The 25,384-nt window shown below is 41.1% G+C and overlaps 1 protein-coding gene across 2 annotated transcripts in view; it reads left to right on the top strand.

The window, feature by feature from the left end:
- TSPAN9 (tetraspanin 9) overlaps positions 1 to 25,384 on the top strand; it is a 195,558-nt gene that overhangs the window by 62,175 nt on the left and 107,999 nt on the right. The window contains exon 2 of one of the 2 annotated variants that reach the window (XM_074871948.1): positions 22,770 to 22,849. In XM_074871948.1, coding sequence (XP_074728049.1) covers positions 22,787 to 22,849 — 63 coding nt within the window. In that variant the 5' untranslated portion in view covers positions 22,770 to 22,786. Of the gene's footprint in view, positions 1 to 22,057; positions 22,850 to 25,384 lie in introns of those variants that run through there. The other variant, XM_074871947.1, reaches the window with a different exon arrangement.

Raw genomic sequence — 25,384 nt, 5'->3', positions numbered from 1 at the left:
CATTAGGGTCCCTTCTGGCATCAGACATCAAAATACTTTAATTCATATCTACTGTCGTGCATATATACTGTAATATATGTATATATATACACACACCATAACTTCAGTGTAGGGGGGATATGAATTTTTAAGAGTAAGTTCTAAATTTTAAAGTCAGTGTTTAACAAAGGACTTGGATTGTTTTTATAAACTTGCAGCATGTTCATGATAATCTGTACTCCCTGCCTCTGCTTCCCTTGATTGATTCTGTGGGAGGAATAAGTGCAATGGTTAAGTACAACACCCTCATGATCTCATTCATACCGAATTTCAGAGGATTCTATTAGGTAGTGTGATAAAAGGCTCATAAACACGAAGGAGCAGAAGGTGAGGGAACCCCACTAACCTAAAGTAGTGCAAAGGGAACACCCTAGTCTGGTTCCTCCCTAGGCTATCACAGGAGAGGGATCAGCCTATGGTCTGGGTGTGAAAATCATCAAGGTAAGCCAAAATGAGAGTCTGGTCAGCATGTTTGCAATCATCATTGGCATTAAATTTAACAAGGACAAATGCTGCATTCTGCACCTGGGATGGAGTAATGCTGGGCACAAGTATAAATTGGGAGAGGAGTGGCTGGAGAGCAGCTCTGCAGAGAGGGACCTGGGCGTGCTGGCTGACAGCAGGGTCACCAGGAGCCAGCAGTGTGCCCTGGCAGCCAAGAGGGCAACTGCATCCTGGGGTGCATCCAACACAGCATGGCCAGCCGGTCAGGAGAGGTGATCACCCCGCTGTGCTCAGCGTTGGTGCGGCCTCCCCTTGAGTGCTGGGTGCAGTTCTGGGCCCCACACTTTCAGAAGGATCTGAAGGTCCTTGAATGTGTCCACAGGAGGGCAAGAAAGCTGGTGGAAGGGCTGTAAGGCATGTCCTGTGAGCAGCAGCTAAGGACTTTCCTTGGTCTTGTCTAGTTTGGAGAGGAGGAGGCTGCGGGGCGACCTCATTGCTCACTACAGCTTCCTGGGGAGGGGAAGTGCAGAGGGAGGTGCTGAGCTCTTCTCCCTGGGATCCAGTGATAGGACACGTGGGAATGGTTCAAAGCTGCATCAGGGGAGGTTTAGACTTGACATTAGGAAGCCTGTCTTTACTGAGAGAGTGGCTAAACACTGGAACAGGCTTCCTAGAGAGGTGGTCGATGCCCCAAGCCTGTCAGTGTTTAAGAGGCATTTGGAGAATGCCCTTAATAACATGCTTTAACTTTTGGTCAGCCCTGAAGTGGTCAGGCAGTTGGACTAGATGATCATTGTAGGTCCCTTTCAACTGAACTATTTCTATTATTTCTATTTCTATTTCTATTCTATTCTATTCTGTTTTGTCTGGCCATGCCCTGTGTCTAACCACTGCAGTTTGTCTTATCTTCTTACTGAATTCTATTTCTAGCTGTTTCCATGGGTGAGGTGCTCACTTTTCTCTCTGGATGCATGAAGTCTAAGCGCCAACAAGTAGAGAAGGGGCCAGGGATCACAGGGTCCAATGCATCCATGGTGCCAGCATCTAGAGAGACTGCAGCATGTGCTTATTGTGTGGGAGTGTGTGTCAGTTTCTGTAAGTGCTAGTGAACATAAAGTAGCTGGGGAGCGAGAGAAAAGGTTTGGGTATTGGTAAGGTGGTAAGGCTGTAAGTCTGGACTGGATGCTGGAGAGACCAGAGGGTTTACAGCAGCTGCTGGAGGAACTGGGAGGTCCCAAGAGAGCTACTGTAGAGACTGGGGGGAATCAGCTACTCAGGAAGCCATAGGTCTGAACCAGTTACTGAAGAGACATGTGTGTGTTCGTGTGTGTGTGCATGTGCATGCATAAAATAACTGGGAGACCAGAAGATCCAGGAGGTTCAGCCCTGCAGAGAAGGGGTTCCATGGCAGGGGATTGGAACTAGATGAAATTTAAGGTCCCCTCCAAGCCAAACTTGTTCTATGATTCTATGATCTAAGGGTCAGCTACTGGGCAGGCTGAGTAAGGCCAGCTAAGGGAGGGATCCATAATATCTGCATATGTGTGTCTGTATGTGATGAAGATACCTGAGTGCAAACCACTGGAGAGGTGTTGCAGACCTCAGGGGTGATATATCCATGAGTCAGCAACAGTGGAGACCAGGGATCAGATCCTAGATAGACTAAGCATCTAAAGCCAGCAACTGGAGGGATCCGTATTGTGTTTGTGTGTAAATAGTGCAGTTTTTACTCTAAATCAGCTTTCTTCTTGATGCCAGTGAGGGGCACAGGATCAGAGCATTCCTACTGTCTGTATCTATGTGACTGGCCATGTATATATATATTCTACGTAAGCGTGTGTGTGCATTGGGAATACATGCTTGGCCTTGCTACTGGCTGGATGTGGGGACATGAACCTGCAACACCCTTGCCTCCATGGGGCTATCAGGTTTGGCAGCTCTTAGCAGGCTCTAGTCACCCTTTCTAACTGGATAGCTGGAAACCGGACATTTAAATGGGGATGGGAATGGGGGTGTGAATGGGGTTTTTTTGTGTTGGACATTTGAGAACAAAGTAATTCACAGAGAATTTGGTATGTGTTACATGAATGAGTTGTAACACAGTATTCTTAGAGGTTTGCTTGTGTTAGCAACGGGGCTAGGCTTGCACTCCTGTGTCTTAGACTCTGTACCTCCTTCTGGCACTTCCACTTGGCCTTTCTCCATATCTCACATCTTGCTGTTGAATAACAACATTGGTCTGTCCTCACTAAACTTTTCCAGGACACAAGATGCCTGAACTCTAGGACACCCTGAATAAAATGGTTTGGCTAATCTAATTATGAAGGCAGGCTGCACAGAAGTGCGCAGCTGGTTCTGCTGAAAGTGCAGAATGCTGTTACAAATTCTGATAAGTGGTAAAAGTGTATTTATTTAAAAAAAACTTCTAGTGGATTTTGTGCCTTCCACTTACATGTGCGACTCATCTGGTAACCCTGAACTGTGAAGCTGATTGTAAAACAATGGATGAAGCACCATGTAAAGTCTGGCTCAGAAATGTTTCTTACACACGTTTTTACAAAACAAAAACTCTGTATGTCAGCAAATATAGAAATGCACTTCTTGTATTCTGCAACCATGCTAAAAATGTTTTTGAAGCATTTGCAGGTGTCACTTAGCGCCCGAGCCCTTTTCCAAGAACTCTGAAAATACTAGAAGTGAAGAAAATCAAAATGACATTAGGTTATACTTTTTTTTTGTGAGAATAGTTACAGGGCTGGATACCACAGTTTACTTCTTGGTCTCAAAGAGCTCCCCTCTTAGCTGTCAGACCCTGTATTTCTGTTTCTCCTGGAGCTAGAACCCAGCATTCTGCCTGACTCCACAAACAACTGCCCCAAACAGCTGGCCTCTTGCAAGGGAGGGAACTTCTTTAACTTGTGATTTGTGTAGCATATAGGCCTTTGTCTCATAATAGCCCTCAGATGTTTGCAGAAACATTTTTTTTAGGCCATTCTATTTTCATAGGCCTTTGTCTCATAATAGCCCTCAGATGTTTGCAGAAACATTTTTTTAGGCCATTCTATTTTCTTACTGTTTGGTCAGGTTTTTTAGATTCTCTGTTAAGGCGCTATATGAATGCAATAAATATCCTGAGTAAAATTAGTCCGTGTTACTCCTGAACTATAACAGAACTATTCTGTGTTCATCAGGCCATCGCTATTAATGCAGAACGGAAAGCGGTGGCTGATGTGTACATCCTAGCACAGATTCATGAACTGAAATTCAAAACCAAAGAAGATGTACAATGCATATGTCCCTTTACGAGCTCCATTTATTTATTGTTTTCTATTGCCACTGGAGCCATTGGTCTGTGCCATGTGCCAGAAGAGCATTAACTTTGCTTTTTCTTGGTATGTGACAGAGTTTACCTGAGAAAAAACAGACCACCTTCACTCATTTCTCTTCTCCACCTTCCATGTTCTCTGCAATACGTCCAGTACTGAGAAATCTCTTTCCCAATCTAATATAAAGAGCAGCACAGAAAGTGTTCAGAAACTCAGCCAAGGTAGAGCTTTATCTTGCTGGACTTTAAACATACATATGAGAAAGTCTTCTTTTTTGCATGTCTTTATCCCTTTCTGGATGACTAAAAGGGAAACCTTCTGAACTGCTACAGCTGCTTGCTCCTGTCTGCCCTGCACTTTCCTCCCTTTTGTGCTGCTTTCCTCAGGCATAACAACAGTGTTTGTACCCAACACCTTTGCTTTTTCTTCTGTTGTATGTATTTGCATTTCTAGGAAATTCTAGGTCTGAATTCCCATCTATCTTCTCTTATCTGGCCTGTTTGTTGCAGCTCCTTTTTGTCACTGCTTGGCATCTGTTTCCACCTTTGAGACTTGCACATCAGCTTTTCCTCACTGCATGCTGATGCTCCTGTCTGCAGCGTAACCTGTCTTCTGTTTCTGTAACACTAGGGTACAAATAGGAGACTTTGGTCAAGTGTCTGCTCCTCCATGTGTTAGGCACTTCAGTAAACTGCTTTTCACTCTGCTCAGTTGTTGTTTGATTGACTGAGGAAAACTGGTTAAAAGCATACAGAGACTTATATAGATCAAGTGCAAATTTTATAATTTGGTTTGTTAAACACCAGCTTTGCTGAATGTATCAGTTCAAAGATTGAATTGTCAGTGTGATTAGAAGTCCTTTGCGTAGGGTGCAAGGGCTGTCAATATTAAAATTTACCATTATGAGAAAACCTGGAAAAGTGAGATTGAGAAACTACAATCAGATGCTTTATAATAGCAATGGGGAGATGATTATTTCTGTTTCCTGATACTCAGTACTCATGAGGCCACATCCGGAATGTTGTGCCCAGTGCTGGGCCTCCCAGGAGATGCTGACAAGCAAATCCAGTGAAGGGCCCCAAGGAGATTTTTAAGGGTCTGGAGCACATGCTGTTTACAAGGCCTAGGTGGCTGGATTCATTTAGCCTAAAGAACAGGCTGATTTACATAGTCTTACTTACCTAGAGGGGGTGAAAGAAGACATAGTCATGTTCTTCTCAGAGATGCACAAGAAGGATGAGAGGCAGTGGTCACAGTTTCTGCCTGAGTAAGTCCCAAATGGAGGTAAGGAAAAAGCTCTTCCCTGGGAGTGCTGCTGTGGGAAGAGGTTACTTTAAGAAGCTGTGGAATCACCAACCTTGGAAGTATTCCAAATTCAGCTGGACAAGGTCTTAAGTAATACGATATAGCTTTGAAGTTAGTCCTGCTTTGACCATGGGGTTGGACTAGGTGATCTCAAGAGGTCTCTTCCAACTTGAATTATTCTGTGAGTCCAAACAGTATTAGTGAGTACTTTCTTGTAGCAGAAGGCTGACTGTTAAAATTTCTTCTAATGGTAAAGAGTGATTAAGGGAGTGTGTGAAAAAACGGTTGATTTTTTTTCTCTTCCTTACCCCTGAGTTTAAATAGTTTATATTTAGCAAGCCTTTCTGCAATGCAGTCACGCACTATTGTGTGATTATTGTTTTTGGAGATGGTAGCTAAAATGACGTGTCAGTGTGAATGAAGAGTGGCAACTATAGTGTTGACCTTCAAAAGAAAGGCAAGGTTTTCTTAGCAATTACTGTCCTGAAAGTGTAACCACTGGTAAAATAATGGTCCTGATATTAAAAGAGGATGCAAAACAAAGAGTCTGAAGGGTGACAGAAATGTAAGCAATAGCATGAGTTCATAAAAAAGAAATCTTGCTAGACAGTGTAATTGCTTTTTTTGATAGAATTGCAAAATTAATGATTTTAGGGAATGGAGAGAGAAGTAGGTATATGTTTACTTTCTAACATGAAGATTAATTGAAATTGGTTTGGGTATGAAGAGTGTCAGGTGGATTGAAAGTTAGGTGGAAGATAGTAAACAAAAGCTGATTATCAACAGCAGTGCAGTGGTTATATAGGTTGAGAGACTGGTGTTGTGTAACATTTCTGTTAATGATATGACAGAAGGAGAGAGAAAATACTCTTAATGAGCTTTGAAAATAAACTGGGAATCATGAGCCTCAGAAGAAAAATAAAGGGGCAGTGGGTTTAGATACATAAAGAGAAGATAAAATAAGATTAAACTTGAAGAACTGGTAAATCAGGAACATGTATGCTATCTGGAGCATATATCCTAAACAGAAGTGGGGAGAGAGGTGCTCAGAAGAGACACACCAATTTGTGGTGCTGAAAATGGCAGCTAGGGCCCTAGAACCCCTTTTGAGCAGGGGACTTGGTCTTGCCCCTGCCACTGGACAGGGGCTCCTTAAACCCCTTGCCCATGCCATTGCGCTTGAACAGCAGAATACACTGTTAGCAGAAATGGCTTGGAAGAAACTTTGTCCTATCTCCGTAAGTCAGTACACCCTCTAAAAGCATTTTAGAGGTACTGGGATGACCTGCTGGTAAAATTTGTTGTCTGGAAGTCAACATGTCTTGATAGAATGATTGGTTTGAAAATTACTGATGGGAAATGATTGCACCCAGAACTGTTCAGATAATGAACTAAATGAACTTTTCCACCCCAGTTATGGGAATACGGGGCTTAATGTCACAGCTTATGATGGAAGGTGTGTGAGGAAAAGCACGTGCAGCTGAAAGTGGTTTTGGGGGTAGGTCTTCTGAACTCCACTTCTTAAGTAGTCTTCTCGGCATGTGTCTTTTGTATGATGCATTCTGCGTACCATTTTCAGAAGGCACTGTGCAACCTATTTAACCCTGCAACTCCACCACACTAACAAGGGGTCACTTTTTTCAATATGAATTGTGTGCACCTGCTAAAAGCAGGTCTGTAAATGTCAAAGCTTAATTGATTATTTTTTGTATTGCAGCCTTGTCTTCAAAAGTGCAGTGAGGGACTAAATTTAAGAGCTGTGAAACACAAAGCAGAAAATGATCCTTGGCTCAGAATTTATAACTGTTGTGGTACTCCTCAAATTCTTTATGACTGTTCACAACCTCCCTTGGCCCTCTAGCATGCAGAGTGGTTTGGTTCTACCATGCTAGGTGCAAGTTGAGAGCTGATATTGAGCTACATGAATTATTCTCATTTACGTGAAAGGATGTAGTATGTACATTTGATCTCATTGTGTTAAAGATCATGGTTTGGAGGAAAAAAAAAAAGTGATAATGAATGAACCTCATCTTCCTAACCTGAAAAGAATTTTTAACCTCAATTTGGCTGAATTATTTATTTAGAAGTAGTTAAGGATTGGGACAATCCATAGCCAGGTTTTGGTTTGGTTTTGTTTTTTTTCACATCTCTGCCTACTGAGAGGGGCGTTAGCACAGCTAAGATTTAGGTAAGGGTGGTTTTTTCACTTGGAGGAGGAATTTTGGGGCTAATGCTCTGGTTAAATTAGGGGTCACAGGGGATTTTGGGGAGTTTCAATCAGAGCATAAGCCCATGGAGAGATGCTTACATGGGCAAAATGTTGAACGAGGACTGGATCTTACACGTCTGTGCTAGACTCTTGAAGACTTGTTAGCTGGTCGAAATAGAAAAATAAGCATACATGGCTGGATATTACTATGACTTTATTTTTGTATATCACCTTAATAGCTTCTACTATCACTAGTACTTTCTGTCTTCAGTTTCATCTTAGCATTTATCTTGTGTTCTGGATAACTCAGTGCTGTTGGGGTGGAGTGTATTGCTTTGTTTTCTTAGGTGGTTTTGTGTGTATTGTAGAAAATAACAGTTGTGGTAAAAAAAAAATTACTCTGAATGTTGTTGGGAGTGGTCTATTTGAGCATTGCCTGAGAACTGCAAGAGCTGTGTGTGGAATGACAAAAATATTTGAGTATTTTGGGAGTTTTTTTCAATCGTTACATGAGGGCAGTCTTTAAAGTGAGCTTCTGCCTCATCTCCTCCTAGCCGTGCTGCTTTGGTTACTGCATTCGTGTTGACTGCTGCTCAGCTGACGACTTCAGTCAAACTCCCTCTAATGTCTTTAGTGAAACACTGTGTCATCTTCAGAGGTCTGACTCTCATATGAGGCATGTAATTTCTTTTAGCTCCTGCTTGCTGTTGTGATTCTAGGGACAACCTGGTCATAAGAATCAGGTTCAGTTGTTTGCAAAAAGGAAAAAGTATTTACTTAATCCTGATAGACATAGAAATAAAAATGATGTTCATTAATACATGAAGGTTCTGCTGTCCAGTCAAATCATGGCTCCTTTATGGTGAGAGTCCATAGATTTCCCTGCAGAATGCCCTGCACTGAAAGAGAGAGCCTGGGCCATTTTGCACATGCCTAAGGTTCATGAATACAGATGTCAAACTACCATGAGCTGACTTCTGAATATTCACTTTCTGCTGTTGTGTACTTGAGGCTACTCTGCATAGGTGAAGGTGTGACCACCCAGCTCCAGTTCTGTCTTTTACCACTTAAAATTATGCCAAAAGCAGAACGAATGAGTTCTGGTTTTCTTTTGGACTTTTATGGTTGACCTTGTTATAGACTTCTCCCTTCCTTCCCCACCTTCCACCTTCCCCAGACTCCAAGATCTCCCCTGTGTCCCTCTGATGGGGCTGTGCAGGGTAGGAGCATGGTGCACAGAGTGCGAGCCCGGAGTTGTGTGCATGCCCATTCCTCATGCAGGCTCCACGTCAGCCTTGCAGACTGTTCCATCTTGCTGCTATTGGTACCCCAAACACATGCTGCTGTGTGTTGGGTTGAGTTTCCAAGACTTGTATGGCACCGTGCCTACTTCCTTCCCTCAGGTTTGACTGAAGCTGATGGACAGCCTGGTTGCATAAATCTTATTTCTTTAGAAATCCAGAGCGAAAATAAGTTATGTCGTTTGTGGAAGGAAGAGTGGCTAGAACCTGTTGCTGTTGCCATGTAGCAACTTTATTTATAGCAAAGAGGTATACTTTTTTGGGTTTTGTTTAGGAGGTGTGGAGGCAAAGAGAATACCAGGATAAACTAGAATTGGAGGTGCATTCCCAGACGATTTTCTGAAATGTGTCTGTGGAGCAGTACTGTGACAAGATCAGGGCCCAGGTACAGCCAGAGATGGGCAGTAACTATTTAGACTCTGGAGAAAAGGGAAGAAAAATGCTCTAGAGAAATGTACAGCAGTTCAGGCCTCTCTGTTGGAAAAAAGAAAACCAAAATGCCACTGAATTTTTTATCGCTGGCTGTATTTCTTTTAGAGCTTAAAAAGGAAATTCAGCTAATTTTCTGCATGTGCATCCACTTCTTTGACTCTTGTAACAGCTTTAAGTGTGCATGTATCTGTACTGACATGCTGAAACGAGACTATTAAAACCCTGAGGAAGACTCGATCCTCTTAGGAACAGAAGAATTGCTTATTATTTTTTAAATCTATAGGAACTATACCATGGGTTTTTATTTTGGACTGTAACAAGTTGTTTTTCCTCTGAGTTACAGCAGGCAATGCTAGTGACAGAGTAGAGTAGAGTAGAATAGAAAATGGTCACTTGCTGTGGAAAGAAACTCTGTTGTCAACCTGCATGGCTACCCGGATTAGCCTTGAAAAGATAAATCATGTCAGGTTATGAAAATCCATTTGATTCTGTAAGAATGAAAGGAATGTACAGCACTTTGAAGGTATGAGCATAGGATTCTTTAACTTGATCATCAAATTAATTGTGTTTTATAGTCACATGAGTACTGGAAGTTGGGAAGTTAAAAGGATTAGAATTCAGCAATTACCTCAAAATAGCTCTTTAGCGTTATTAGCACCCAAGGAACAAACCCATGTTTGTTTTCTTCATATTTTATGTTCCTTGTGATATAGCACAGTAAAGACACAGCAAAACACTGCAGAGGGGGTGTTTCCATATGCTAATGCTTGCCATTAGAAGAGCTCATGACAAAGAGGTTAGAGGCAATGTGACTAATAATCCTTCAAAACCCCAAGGAAAATAACACACCATGTATGTCTGCTGCAGAATGAAACATCTCGGTGGGCTCAGCCCAATGACAAGATTGTCCATAACTGTTAAAGGCTCTTAACATTAATGTGATTATCTGGGGATGTGGCTAGATGTAGCACCATTTTGCTTGGTAAATTGCCTTTTTCCTTTGAAAGACTAGTCCTTTATTCAGTATTTTGATGAAAAGCTTTAGTAATCAGACCAATATACATTATTCATATACCCAATCTGATATCTCTTTTAGCCCTTAAAGGAACAACAGCTGCTAAAGTCAGACTCCTGTCCAAAAGGTTTTATTCAATCGTATTACAGTAGCATCTGAGATGCCCTGAACTAAGGTGTCTGAGTGAGCAAAAGGACTTTTCTCTCTTCTTCTCCCACCCCTTTCCTTATTCTCCCTCCCCTCTTCTCCACTGATTGTTTTTGTGCAAAGTTTCATGGACTGTCCTTTCTTCCTCACTTGGGCTATAAGAAGAGAACAATACAGTGGGAAAGCTGTAGGGAGACACTTGCAACACAAGATGTATCTGAAACAACTTTCTAGACTAACATTATTTTATGCTGATAATGCCCAGTTAAGGAGATGCATGCATCTAAAACTGTATCAGTTTGGCAGATTAAAGTCCTTAAATGGCTTGCCACTGTCATGACATAGTGGCAACACCAAAAGAAACTCCAGCATCTCTATGCTCAAGGATCAAGGTTTCTTCTCCCATATAAATAATTCAGAATCTTTCAGAAATTTACTTCTGAGGAGATTAAAACAGCCCTTCATCTGTGCAGCCGATACATCTCTAGGGGTAGATGGATCGCCTTTAAATAATTACTAATCCTTGTTTTTGCAAATAGATTACAGTCCTTTCCTTGGGGAAGGTCCTGCATTCTCACAAATACAACCCTGTAGGGGATTCACACTCCAGCAGGGAAAAAAAATGCAGAACATGGTGATGGGAAAGACCGGAATTTGTTGTGTCATTTCTTCTATTAAACATGTTTTTCAAGAAGACAGTAGTTAACATATTAGAAAGGATAGCTACCAAATTAATTCACATGGATCAGACAGGCTTTATGATATGTAGATACTCGATAGGATGAGGATGTTCCTTATTTGTCAAATGTAGCTACTGATAAGAAACACATTTTTTTTCCCTCCTCAGCAGAGTGGTAGCAATTTCAATTTGCCAGTTTTTCAGTGCCTGCAGTTGTACTTCTATTGTAAGCAAGTCACTACTACTCTGCCCTTACAGAGCTCTGCACCATGGAGTTCAGTGTCGCTGTTTTGCACTCTGGGGAGGTGTTATGCTGTGATAGGGAATCACACAGCCCATCTTTGGGGTCAGTGACTGACTCAAGTTTTGGATATTAGGACAAAATACTAGAATCACAGCAAAGTCTAGGTTGGAAGGAGATGCTGGAGAGCATGTGGTCCAACCTTCTGTTGAAGGTGGGGCCCCAGTTTAGGTTATCCAGGCCCTTGTCAGGCTGAGTCTTGAATACTTCCAGTGAGGAAAATTTTACCATCTCTCTAAGCAATCTATTCCAGTGCTTAGTTGTTTTTCCACTGAAGGTTTTTTTCCGCTTATATCCAGACCAAATTTTCCCCTGAGCAGCTTATTTCTGTTGCCCTTGTGGATGAAGTACCACCATCTTCTGTAACTGCCTTTTAGTTATTGGAAGACATGGTTTAGCCTGCTGGAAAGTGAGAGTCTTTAGGTGTTAGGCAGCACATCTGTCCTGACCTTAGTGTCTGCCTAAAGCCCATTTTGTGAACTGAAAGTTTTATTTCAAAATAACATGTAGCATCTCTTGAGGGTATCTTTATTTGGAATTCTGTCCCTAAGCATGTCTCTTTTCTATAATAGAAGTCAATGCTTTAAGATTTCACAGTGTTGAAGTATCTGGCTTTTCATTTCGAAGGGTCCCTGGTTGCTTTAAGAATGTAGTTTACAGATTGTGCGTAAGAGCTGCTGGTGACCAGCTTGTGAAATCTGAGATGGAATCTGGTTGACAGAACTTTGCAGCAATAATGTAGCAGTGTACCATGTCAGGCCTTAAGTGATCTGGTTTTGGTTTTTTTTTTTCACTGCTTGAGAATGCAGGAGACTGTGTAGAAATCTCTTTTGGATTCTTTGGGTTTTAAGTATTTGTTCTTTATATTAAAATAAAAATAACCAGATCTCAAATACGAAGGATGTTTAAAATGTATGAAGATAGTTTTATGATAGACATTTTGAAGGCTCTGGTTCCTGGGCACAATTCATTAGGGAACAATTCATAGGGAAGAATTCATTACTCCTCCCTCCCACCTCCCCGCCTACAGCTTGGTATTGATGTAGTCTTTTAGACTCAGTTAGAGATCATCGATATTTGAGAGAGACTATATAAACATAGCAGATGTATTAGGTAGGGGCAATATGGAGACATCTGCATAAATGGAGCTAAAAGTGCTGCAGAATAGTGATAGGCATTCTTTGGGAGGCACTGAACTGGAATAAGGTTTCTTGGAAATGATCAAGACACTTTCTTAGTCTGTTTTGCAGCCTAATAGATAAACCTGGCATCGAATCACAGGACAGGTGCAAAGCATCATTCTGTTTGGAAAAATATTCTGTGTAGTAAGAGAAACCGTACTTTCCAATTCATCAGCTCTGTTCCCTTTGTATGTTCAAAGATCCGTAACTCCTGATTATTGATTAAGCTTTTATCGCTTTTTGTTTCCTTTAAACTTACAGAGTTCCAGTGGTACAGCTGTCAGAGTGAGAAGAGGTTTTTTTCTTCTTTATTTTCAGTCTCAGGCCAAATTACTTACTATAGTTACAATTTCTTAACCTTTGTTTTCAGTGTACAGGGCAGAAGGCATTCTAGTTGATTTAAAAGAAGAAAACACAGGGAACTGAGCTGACTTGATTTAGCAATCCTTGGAATACAAGAAACAGGGGATTGCAGAGTGCCACTTCTGCAGTCAGGATTTGGCTGGAATCATGTTTAAAGCTGTGTGTTTGAGTTTAGTATTCTTCAAAATGAGACAAACATACAGAATCTTTTCATGACTGTAGAAGGGAGTAACCCCATAACTGATAAATACTTAGTATGACAGTTTCTGGATGCTAAGTACTGCACAAGAGAGTCCTGTAATAAACCCAACAGCACAGAGCAGGTGGGGGAGGAGAAGACTGAGATGTGGTCAATTTAGGAAAGCTGGGTTTCAGATACAGGATAGGATGATGAGTTCAGAAAACTCTTTGGAAAAGTGTCTGGGTGGCCTGAGAGAATCTTGTGTTTCTTCTGGCCAGATGCTTGGCAGGAAAAGGACTAATGCAACATAAGAAATGAGCATATGAGAAAAATAACACAGAGGAGAACCCATAGGCTGGATAAAATCCAGGGAGCAAAGTATCTTTCATGTTAGGGGCATTGATGTCCAAACCTGTATAGATCTGTTTTATAGACACTGAGATTATAGGGTTTACACAACAACAAAAGCAAACAAAACATTAGCACATGGATTATATTACTGCAGATATACTCTTATTTTGTTCTTCTGAAGGAAAGAATTCTGGAAAGCCTTTTCAGTGAACGAGGTTAGGTTTGAAATTAGTCTAAAGTTGCACATTTAGGCGAGAAGAGAGAAGGATCATATACATATCGTTGCTATGGGCATCAAATTTGACTCCTACAAGGCATATTTAGACCCAAACTAGCACTGTCTACCCTTATGTGGTATTACATTTTAGAAGCCTTTAGTTTAGTTCATTTTGTTTAAAAACCAGTCTGGATACACACCGTTTACTAAGCATTTGTGGCTGTATATTTGATAGATTCCTCTGAACCAGTCTGCAGAGCATAGCATGAAGCATTGTGTTGGTTGGTTCTGAAACAAAATGCCACTGTCCCAATTAATTTGTAAATGGAAAATATCTGCCTGTGATGAATTCACAAAGTGCTGCTTCTAAAGGCCAATTGATATTTCATATTGTAACTACTGCATACTTGTTACACGCTTAAGTAGATCAGAGCAGATTGAATGACAAAAGTAGTTTTCCCCTCCAAAAACCACTTTTTTGTTCTTTCAGATGCCACTATGAGGAATTTTTGCAAGGTTCTTGGTTTCTGGCTGCTGATCAAGGGTATTTGGTTTTCTCATCTCTGAGAGGCACTGATGGTACAAATAAACTTTTTCAAAACTCAAGTGAATGTGGGCTTGGCTTTTGGGAAGGAGTCAAACATGCTTGCATCCATTCTTTACACCCCATATTAGGCTCTGAATGCCTGGTATTGCAGCTAGCACACAGCATTCTCACCAAGTGTAAATGAGTCCTCCTTAATGCGGATAAGGTCATAAAACTATGGTTTTCCATTATTTTGCCTCTACAAAAGCTTATTAATTAATATGCTGTAAAAAGTTAAGTAGCTCCTACTCTAAATCAAGTAATTGAACTGCTGCATGGTTTTTTGTGGCTTGACAGACAGGATCACATCAAAGCTTACTCTGATTTTTTTTGTCTTTCCTTTCCTCCTTTGTCATTTTAAATCTCTCACACCCTTGTAATAAGAGCTGACACCGATCACAAAGCTCATGAGCAGCAGCACCGTTACATAAACCTGCTGGATTATAGTAAGAGGTTTACCTTGGTTTCATTTTTACACACTTTCTTGTGTCTCATGCAGAATAGATGAGAACCATTTAGACTCATTCTTGTGAGATGAGTAAGGTGGCTAAAGTATCTGCCTCCTATTGGGATTTAAATCTGACTTTGTTGTTGTTGGCAAAGCAAAAAGCATTAATTGCATGACTGTTACATTACAGGCGCATCCTATTTTTAATGTTGAAGTTGACCATATCCTACAGTGTCACCACACAACATGCAAGAAGCTTTATTGTGAGGTAGATAAGCTTTATTGCAAGGGCAGATGCAGATGCTTAGATTGGATTGTTTTTATAAATATAAAGAGCTTCAAGACAGGAAGGAGTCTGTGGCCTTTGCTCTTGCTAAAAGTTGTGCAAGTTTGTTGGAAGCCATAGAACAGAGGCCAGCCCAAACCAGCAGGATGAAATGTGGCTGTTATGCAGTGGTTTGATCAGAACTTGAAAAGTGCTGCTATACGCTTCAGGTATGTGCGAGTTTTGAATTATTCAAAAACTGTTACTCATGAATTCAGGAGCATCTCCCTTGAAACACAAAAGGAGGTATGTGTGGGGAATTGTTAGGCAATGTAGCTTGTTACCACAGTTGGTAGACCTCAGGGAGGTGTAGGAGTAGTAGGCTGGGGACTGAATGGCTGTAGAGGCTAGATCCCACCCTTATTTCCAAGACATTTATGCCTGGGTCATGTTGGGGGCTCAGCAGAGGGGAACCTTGTACTGTGGCTTGAACCTGGCCTACTCTGCTGACAGCTATCACCTGTGAGGGTACTGGCTCAGGGCAGGTACTTAATTCATTTGGCAGTTTGACTCCTTTGTGAAAACTGTGTCTCGTTGACCTGAAGGTGGAACCTGGGATCAGGTTTTGCTTGGAAATGCTGCTGGTAAACAGCCTTTTGATAACTCGCACATCTCTGGGGTGATGGCTCTCCAGTAAGGCAATCAGTCTGGCACTTTCAGCGATGTCTTAAATTGGAGGCTGGGACTGGTGACGAGTTAGTGGGGAAGGGAGCCTAAAATAATGATGTAAGTTTGCTGCCTGTTGTAGACATCTGGATCTCTGCCAGCCCTGATGCAGTGGTTTTAAATGTCCCCATTTATGGAATCACACCTGTTTATGCTTAAGTGCCAAAACATGAATATTTTAGCAATGAAGGAATTCACTCAATTGTGAAAGGAATGTGCCTAGAAATGTTCCTTCATGGCGTAACTGAGCATGTTTCAGAGATGTGTGCTACCTTTTAAAAATGCATGCTCGCAACATTCTCTTGGTTCTTTCCTCACATGGAGCCATTTGTATGAGGGGTTTTTTAAAATTTGTTTGATTTTAAGTTTGAGAGTTCTGCTAGTGCATAGACACGAGCTGTCAGTTAATTCAGAACAGCAGACTGCTGGTGAAAGACAGCCTCTTTAGAATAGAGGTTACGGAACATCCACCTGATTTTGTTCAAGGGACCTGTACACACTGGACATGGTTAGAAGAGTTCTTGTATTAATGAAGTCCTCCTACGCCGTCCAAGAGGAAGAAGGGATGCCATCTCTCATGATAGGCAAAAGGCTTCTGCTATTTGCTGGCTTTCTTCAATCTGTAGTCAATATGGAAGATGTAAAAACTAAACTGTCATTTAAAGTGGGAGTAGAGGAGAAGCATTCAGATCATGTACCTTACCTCTGCAAAAAATAGGTGGTAAATAAGAAGAACCCTTCTCACTTCCTCGCCCCTGCTTTCTTTTTTTGGTCTTCCAGTTTTTAAAGCATGGTTTTGGAGGTCTGATTTGTGATGTTTCATCCCATGGGGATATTGGGGATATGATGTTGCTGCCTTCCCGACCATGGTTGATCTTGTTTTCTCAGTGTGTACAGTAAAAAGCACTTCCCTGCATATGTTTTTTTGCATACTGGGAGGGGACAGCAGTTGGACTGCACATTTATTGGCATCACTGATGGCCAAGGCTTGGTTCGGCTTATGTTAGCTTCTTTACAAGGAGTCCTGACTTGAAGATGAGCTTATTGATGATTTTACAAGTAATCAGTATTCAACTAATGCTGTTGTAATGAGAAAACCCCCTTTCCTCCTACAGGTAAGACACAAATTTAAACAAGGGTTTTCCTGTTAGGCTATGAAATGTTGAACTTTTCAGAGACCAAATTTTGAATCTGAAATAGAAAAGCAGGATAGGAGCTGAGTGGGGAAGTGGACACTTCGAAAGGGAGAGCCTCCCTGCAGGAAGACCTGGATAGGCTGGAAGAGTGGGCTAACAAGAACCTCATGAAGTTCAGCAAGGATGAGTGTAAGGTCTTACACCTGGGAAAACATAATCCAGGAGTGCAGATTGGGACCTATCTGGCTGGAGAGCAGCTCTGTGGAAAGGGTTCTGGGGTCCTGGTGGACAAATTCAGTACGAGCTTGGAAGGCCTCAGGATGTGGGATACACCCCTCAGAGCATCCAGGTTTTTGGTTATAAATCCTGCAGCCTTGGGAGCCCTGGGAAGTTCAGGTGTTTTGACTTGCTGGAGTCTGTAAGCTTTTTGTTGTGGAACCAGGAGCACTGAAGTCCTGAGAACTCCATGGTTTTGTCTCTCGTGTGATACTAATTTCAGTTTGGTTTCTTGGACATTCTTTTCCCTTTTATTCCAAAATCAATTGTGTGGGGCTTCTTAATCTGAGCTTTCATCTATACTACTGTATGCCAGAGTTATAAGCTATTCTTTCCAACTCTTGTTCCATATCTCCTTCTGATGGCCTTCCAGGATATTCAGAGCAGCGACAGGAAAGATGCAGTCACTCAGTTTATACTCAGCAATCTCGGTTCTTTGTCTACCTAGTGCAGCCCGAGGAAGGCTTGTATAATTGAGTTCTTGGTCAATAAACTCATTCTTTTCTTTTGAATTATAAGAACTATATCCCTCAAACACTTGATAGTGTATGCATTTGTTTGTCTCTTTGCAGGGCTGAGTTATTGTGCTGAAGTCATGTGGCAGGGTTACTAAAACTCATGATTTCTAAAAATAATTAATTTGGGAATGGTGCAATGGTTAGTGTACTAGCTGAGGCCATGTGAGGCACAGGTTCAGTTTGCTTCTCTGCCAGCAATTTCCTATTCATCCTCAGCAAATGTCTTGGTCCTCGAGTTCCCCATATTTAACATGGTGACAGTAGTACTAGCCTACATAATAGAAATAGCAAGGTAAAATATATAATAAGTTGTAAAATGGCTCGTATATTGTGATGACTGGAGTTTTTATTTTCCCTTGTTAAAAACTCCTAGAGTTTCACATTTCATATTCAGGAATCATGGGGGACCATAACAAAAGCTTAAGATATTTTTGCTCAGCTTTCAGTGTTTGTTCCTGTTCTTGCCTGTTGTAGTCCCTCTCCCTCTCACTGGATCAGCAAGATCATTTATGGGGAATGTCTTGTAAAATGGATTTGGAACTTTTACAAGGGGGAAAAATAAGCATAATTTTTATATATTGCTGAAATACCTTTTATATCTGTATTATGTCTTTATAAATACATGGTTATAAATATGTGTATAAACTTGGTCAGCTTTTGCTCTGTTTTGCAGCAGGCGAAGAGGGCAGAAACAGAGGGGTTCAGGAGCACTGTAGCTGGGTGTAATTAGCACAGAAGTTCTGGTGAGATAAAACTAAGGACTGAGAAAAAATATTAAATGTTTTGTGACTTCCAATAAAAACTGAAGTCGTTGGGATCTGTATTTTGAGGACTCTGGTGGACTGGTACCAGGAGGGAACCGAGTAAATCAGTTTCAGTAGGAGAACCAGCCTATGTTGTTTGGGCCTTATTACTAATACCCTTCCTTTCCATTCGTCTGCTGCACCCATTGTGACATCCATTTTCACAGAATCACAGAATCATCTTGGTTGGAAAGGACCTTGAAGATCATCTAGTCCAACCATTAACCTAGCACTGACAGATCCCAACTACACCAGATCCCTCAGCGCTATGTCGACTCTACTCTTAAACCCCTCCAGGGATGGGGACTCCACCACCTCCCCGGGCAGCCCATTCCAACACCTAACAACCCCTTCTGGAAAGAAATACTTCCTAATATCCAGTCTAAACCTTCCCTGGAGCAACTTGAGGCCATTCCCTCTTGTCTTATCACTCATTACTTGGTTGAAGAGACTCATCCCCACTCTCTGCACCCTCCTTTCAGGTAGTTGTAGACGGCAATGAGTTGTATCTTTTATCATATTGCAGAATTTTTCACAGAATCGTCTCGGTTGGAAAAGACCTTGAAGGTCATCCAGTCCAACCATTTTCATAGCTGGTATCTGAAAATGGCCTAAATTCTTACCCCTAAAAGTTGGCTGAGCCATTTAGATGCAATGAACTGATGTTCTTTGCCTTGCCCCAGGCATTTGTATGTGGGACTGAAATGATTTTCTTGATGTGGAGACATCTCTCAGCAACAAAATTCTGTGATTCAGTAATCAAAGATTAATGAAGTACAGAGTGAGCTTTTGAATGTTTTTCATGCCCTAATTACTTAAAAGAGGTGAGATCTGTAGTGAAGCAAAATGTGTTTGTTGCCGTGCTGAGGTACACTGGCTGGTGGGACCACTGTAAGGTGCTGTGAAATGGCCTTGCAGCAGCAACTACCACTGAAGTCTCAGTCAGAGGCAAAGTTTAAGTGCAAGGGCTAGTCAAAACACAGCTGGATGAAACGGGTTACAGCTTTTTCACTGCTTATTTTTGTTTAGCAAATAAGCAGTTCTGTGTGATTTATTAACTGAGCTACATAAATACTGAGTTAGAGTTCCAGCAGGAGGAAGTGGCATCTAATCTGTAAAGCTGCCCCATGGCCACAAATTCAAGTGACATAAGGTTACCGAAGCTTGTAAAGTCTCCCTGGTGGCAACAGCACAACTGTAGGAGGGTCATATGTTTCCTTTGTACCCAGTGGGAGGGGAGGCTGGTCTGGAACTGTGCTTGCCCTAGTGCTTGTTGCTCAGGCTTGGAGTTTGAAGCTGTCTATTGGCTATACGTGTGTCTTTGTTCATTCTGAAGTATAAGCTGTGATGTAGACCCGTCACGGAGAACTCTTAATGGAAGGTGTATTACAGGTAGTGGTAAAGAAAACTAATCTTTTGTAGTATTTGAAGGCAAAAATTGGGAACTGGAAAATTTCAGTAAGGTCTAATAATGCAAACTTGGAAAAAAAAAGCTTGGTGGGACAGTTGTGTTTGTTGGGTTTTTTAACCACCAGTAGAAATGTTTCCACTATTTACAAACTCTGACAGGATTTGTGGAGATTTTTTGTTTATTACAAAATATTCTTTCAGTTTTTTAACCATCAGGAGAGTGGTTTAATTATTATTGTCATGTAACTTCATATGGGAAGCTAAGGCAAATATTTATATTGCATTAGTTTTCACAGTTGCACAGCTTTTTTTTTTATTTTCCTGAAGCTAGTCTACGTCTGTAAATTTTATGACAAATCAATAGGCGCAAGAGGGAAAAAAGCTTTAAAACACTTGTGCATGCTCATAATTTTTTGTCTGAGAGCTCAATTTTGTGTGACAAGTAAAACCCACTGAACGTATCTAGCTGCAGCATAGCACTGCAATGGCACAACTTTACACCGCCAGTAAGTGAATTTCAAACAGAAGAGTTTTTTCAGACTTCTAAAACCGTATTTAAACATTTTCCTTCAGTTTGAATGCAACTTACCCTTGCTGGCTTCGGTGTCTGAGGCAGGTATCTGGCCGTGGCCTACAGGTCTCTTCCATGTTTTTTTCTGAGAAAGTCGGTTCTTGATGATTGCTCACGTTGAAGTTTGTATGTGCACCATAGATGTGTATAAAAATGCCCCACTCTACTTTGGTCACTGGTAATTTATCTTTTTTTACTTGGGTGTTTGTGTGTATCCTTTTCTGCTATCATACGCACTGCTAAGTGGTCATCTTGCAGTTGCCTTTCTGATGGACACATTTGATGCAGGTAGTTCTGAAATGACTTTTGAAAAGCAAAGTAAATAAACACTTAATACAGGCTTGGACCTGCCTGTTGTTAAAATGTTATTCTAGAGCAGAAGAGGTGAGAGAAAGGTATTACACATGCAAACACCGGGTATTTCATGGCACAAAGTACTTTATAGTGGAGGGATCTTTTCTCAGAAAAAGCCTGTCAAGAAAGGTACAGCACTGCTTTAGGGTGTTGATTCTGATGTTACATAAAAATTGCAGAATTTTAAGGGGCTTTTGGGCACAGATACCTAAGGTTGAATAAATGTTGTATTATCTTTTCTCAAAGACACCTGATAAAATAACTAACAGTGCATTATAATGTGCATGTGAAAGTGTCAGTTGAAAATTGTGCATAATTTTTGCTTTTCCTGGTAGCTGTATTTCTTTCATAGTGGCCTCCTAATATGGTTTCTTTACAAAAAGTAAAGAATAACCTGCATTTTAAATTTGCTGTATCACTTTGCACCATCAGTGTGCTACTTTTACACTTATGACAAAATGACGGATGTGGAAGCACCAGGCGTGACCTGAAGTGTTTCTCTTCCTCCCCTCCAGGCACTTTACACACATATGCACAGACACATGTGCATGGTCATGCCCTCTCTGTTTCAGAGTCCTAGCAGGCATGCTGTGCTACTATCTGGAAAAGAAACGTGGCGTTTGGGTCAGCGTTTCTAGTTAACAGTCCACCTGCGATGTAAGATGACTTACTGCCATACACAAGAGCAATCTCTGACATACTAGTTAAATAGACTGTAAATAGCTGCAGGTTCAGATATCCCTGCATTTCAAGAGTTTTTAAGAATTGATTGATGACCCTGTAAGAGACAGCAGCTCTGCTTTTCTGGTTATAGTTAATTATATCACAGGTGATGGCATCACATTATGTGCATGTATAACTGAGACATGTGCCTATTCAGTGTATGCTGGGTGATAGTCTATTCCAGTGTCTATTCCTTGTCCCGTGGCATTTGGTTAAGCCAGAAAAAAAATGTAAGTCACTGTTAATTTAATGATCAGGGAGAGGTTAGCACCTGTCTATCTAATCCATACTTTTCCAGTATTTTATTGCATTAAAGGAGTATCACTGTCTCACGGTTCTAGCTCATAAACAGCTAAACAGTACTTGACATTTAAAGAGATTTTCTGTTGTGCACTTGTATAGTCAAGAGTAATTCTAATCCTATTAAAGATATTATGTCATGGAGGCGTGCCCTGTGGGAGAAGGCTTCTGCTAACTGGCTCAATGGAAAGCAGAGGGGAGGGGCGAGCAGGAGGGTGGATTTATTACTGATAGTTAGGTCAGGGATTTCTGTGGGAAATGCCCAGTGGTTGCAGTTGCTGATGATTTCACGGCAACAGCAGTGAAACACAGAGTGTGCTCTGATAGCTGGTTACTGAATGAGATACTGCAAATGGGTGGAAAGAAAAAAGACAGCATGTGAGAGAGAGTCAGAGAGACACAGAGAGGGAAGCTGAGAGCAAGCAAAGTGCTCCGGCTTGAGGAGAGTCACCCAGGTGTACTGCAGAAGCTTTTTGGAAATGGATGCAAGGACCATCTGCTGCCTATAGATTAGAGGGTTATAGACTAGGAGTGGAGAGAAAGATCTTATGGCTCTTTTGAATAAAAATCGAAGTTCTGCATAAGTGATTCATCAAGATAAATAATGAGTATGCTCTTGCATGGGATATTAATGTAGAAATCCATGCTACAGATAGACAGAGTACAGCCTACATTGCTATGAAAAATAAAGCCAGCAACAATGCAGTGAATAAATTCTGCAGTGAATAAATTCTGCAGTGATTATCTGATTTATGTACGGAGAAAAAGAGAAGCAAAACACAGACAGCTCTTATCGCACTGTGACATTTTCAAGGCACTGCGTTTAATGCTGAGAGATGCTATACATTAAATCTGACAACTGTGAAAAGAGAGATCATGGAGAAGTCAAGTAGTGAGGATTCTTCAATTCACCGGAGTCCATCTTTGGATAGCAAAGACTCAGATTTTGCTAAACCTTCTACCTCAGGGAGGCAATTTGGTCGAGGTTTTACTGCTGGAGCTTTCTATGGTACAACTGGATCACGCACACAGAGCCACACTGGGGTCGGAACCGGGACCGGCGTTGGGACTGGGACTGGAGTAAAAAGTGACAAATACAGTGCACCCAAAGGCAGCAAATACGTGGTCTTTTACCTGGATCTATCCTTTGTTTTCCTTTTAGAATTTAAGAAGTGCAACATGGCAAGAGGCTGCCTGTGTTGTTTGAAATACATGATGTTCCTTTTCAATTTAATATTTTGGGTGAGTACTGCCTTTTCAGTTGCCTTCATTTGTTAGTGTATCCTGTACTGCTACATTATATGTATAGTGCATCTTTGAAGCAGTACAGTAAGTTCCCCCCTCCCCTCCCTCTCTCTCATACCTGCTTGGAATATTTTCGGTGTTAAACTTGTGTCTGTTGGGAAAATGTACATGCTTTCTCTATCTTTATTACTACCTGCTTACTGTAGTTTCGGCAGTAATTCCTCAAACTTGATGTTTTAATATGTGTTTTGAACTGTGTTATCTAAGAAAGGACAGAATTGTTGCCCTTTAAGGAAGAGCAGAATTATCGTAGCATTAAAATCCTGCAGTGGCAGGATTTTTGCATTCTGTTGTAATACTTCATGTTGCATTAAGCTGCAGGTTTATTTAAATTTGAAGTACGTTCTCATTGTCACCATAAATCTAATTTGGTTTTTGTAAACTTCATTTGACAAACTGCTTTTTCATTTCTGTCCCACTTCTCCAATTAAAAACAATAAATCACATATGTTCTAACCTCTTAAGGTATCAGCATAAATGTGAAATGACTGGAATGGTGAATTAATCTGGATTCGGTTTCAGCTGCAGTTGTCCACATTGGTGTGTGAAGTTGGAGACTTGCACTTGCTTCTGAGGGATCAAAATTGATTTTCCTCCATCAGCCAAGAGGCATGAGGAGTTGTAACGATGCCTCAGCAAGCAAGTTAAAAGCATAATGGCTACTTTGAGCAAAGTATTTTCATGTACAAGGGAGGGAGGAAAAGTTAAGTAATCTGGCAGCAAGGCATCCTTGAGTGAGCAGCATTGTTTGAGGCAATCACAGAGTAATTGAAATGTTGAATGTGCATGAATATAGCCCAATATGAAATGGTTTGCTTGGTTTGAAATCAAAGGTCGCTGCTTTCCTGATGGTTGCAAAGCTTGGACACAAGAACAAAATCATTCATGGTTCTGATCCAGAAATATATAGTATGCTTCATAAATAAGTAAAAGCACCATCCCTGGATTTATTTTGGAAAAAGGGGCACTAACAGTCTATTTCAGATAGCTACCTCTGGTGTAAAGGTATCATTGTTCAAATCAGGAGTCTTACTAGCAGCTTCTCTGTCTTGACCCACTTCCTAAAATAACCTTTAAGAGCAAGAGTTAATGGGAGATTTGGTACGGTGTTGAATCACTCATGCAACAGTGAGCTTTTATCAGTAATAGACTGAAATGATACGATCACTGAACTTGTGAGTGTCTTAAATAGAAGGGTAGAACTGGTCACTGAAGAACATCTGATCAAAGTTCACTGTGATTTTTAATTTTTTTTTTCTTTTCTGTACACAAACCCTACCAGAAAGTTGCCTTAACTATTTCTGGAATAAATCACTTTGAATGCACCAGATTTATATCAAACCGGCTATTTGACCAAATGCTGCGTTACTTTGACAGCCTGGAAGTATTTTTTTCATATGCTATATGTTGTGATTAGCTTTGGAACAGCTTTTTTCTGATATCATTAGTCATGTCCTCTGTGATCAGTCATTAGGTATCTCTTACCCCTCACCTCCTTAGTTGCAACATCTTTCTTTACTTTTATCTCCTTCCCAAGCAACAATCTTCTTAACTCTGCATCAGAGTCAGAGTCCATTTTTCCATTCCTTGAACTCACAAAAATATTTCAGACCTCATCTTCATGCTCATTTCTGTCTGCTCAGCTCTCACTGGACTTATATACACACATTGCTTCTGAGGTTAAAACTAGCCTACCATCTGGAACAGTCCTCTAGTGCTCTGTGCTGCTTCAACTCTTATTCTTACCTCTTAATCCCCTTTACACCCTCCCCACCATGACTTTTGTTGTGAGGCTTATACCACTTTTCTTTCTGTTATTAAAATTTGTCATCACATCTCTGTCTAATATTCTAAAAGTGCTTTTTGTATGAACCAGGCTGTACAGAATGAAAATGATACTCTGGAATGGTGAATCTCAGAGATTATAGAAAAATGCTAAATGCAAGATGTCAGGTACTTTTCAAAGTAGTTTACAACAGAAATTTGATCCACCAGCCTGGTTTAAGTTGTTCAGAAGTCCGCCTTTCTTCACTTCAGCTGGCTTATACTCAATTTTGCATGCTAGTCTTGATGTTCTTATGCATCGTTTCAGAGGACTGGAGTCTTGCTAGTTTGTTATTTTTTTAACCAGGCTATTTTATTGTCTTGAGCCATTCAAATGAATAACATTATCATCTCTTCTAACTCATGGAATTGCAAGCTAGAATGAATCATAGAATCAGAGTGGGTTTGGTTGGAAGGGACCTTAAAGATCATCCAGTTCCAACCCCCTGCCATGGGCAGGGACACCTTCCACCAGACCAGGTTGCTCAAAGCCCCGTCCAACCTGGCCTTGAACACTGCCAGGGAGGGGGCACCCACAGCTTCTCTGGGCAACCTGTGCCAGTGCCTCAACCACCCTCACAGTAAAGAATTTCTTCCTTCTATCTAATCTAAATCAACCCTCTTTCAGTTTAAAACTGTTACCCCTTG

The sequence above is a fragment of the Strix uralensis genome, chromosome 5, assembly GCF_047716275.1.
Source record: "Strix uralensis isolate ZFMK-TIS-50842 chromosome 5, bStrUra1, whole genome shotgun sequence".
In the NCBI taxonomy this organism is placed as follows: Eukaryota; Metazoa; Chordata; class Aves; order Strigiformes; family Strigidae; genus Strix; species Strix uralensis.
The sequence above is the reverse complement of the archived record's forward strand: the minus strand, read 5'-3'. Positions and strand labels throughout refer to the sequence as shown.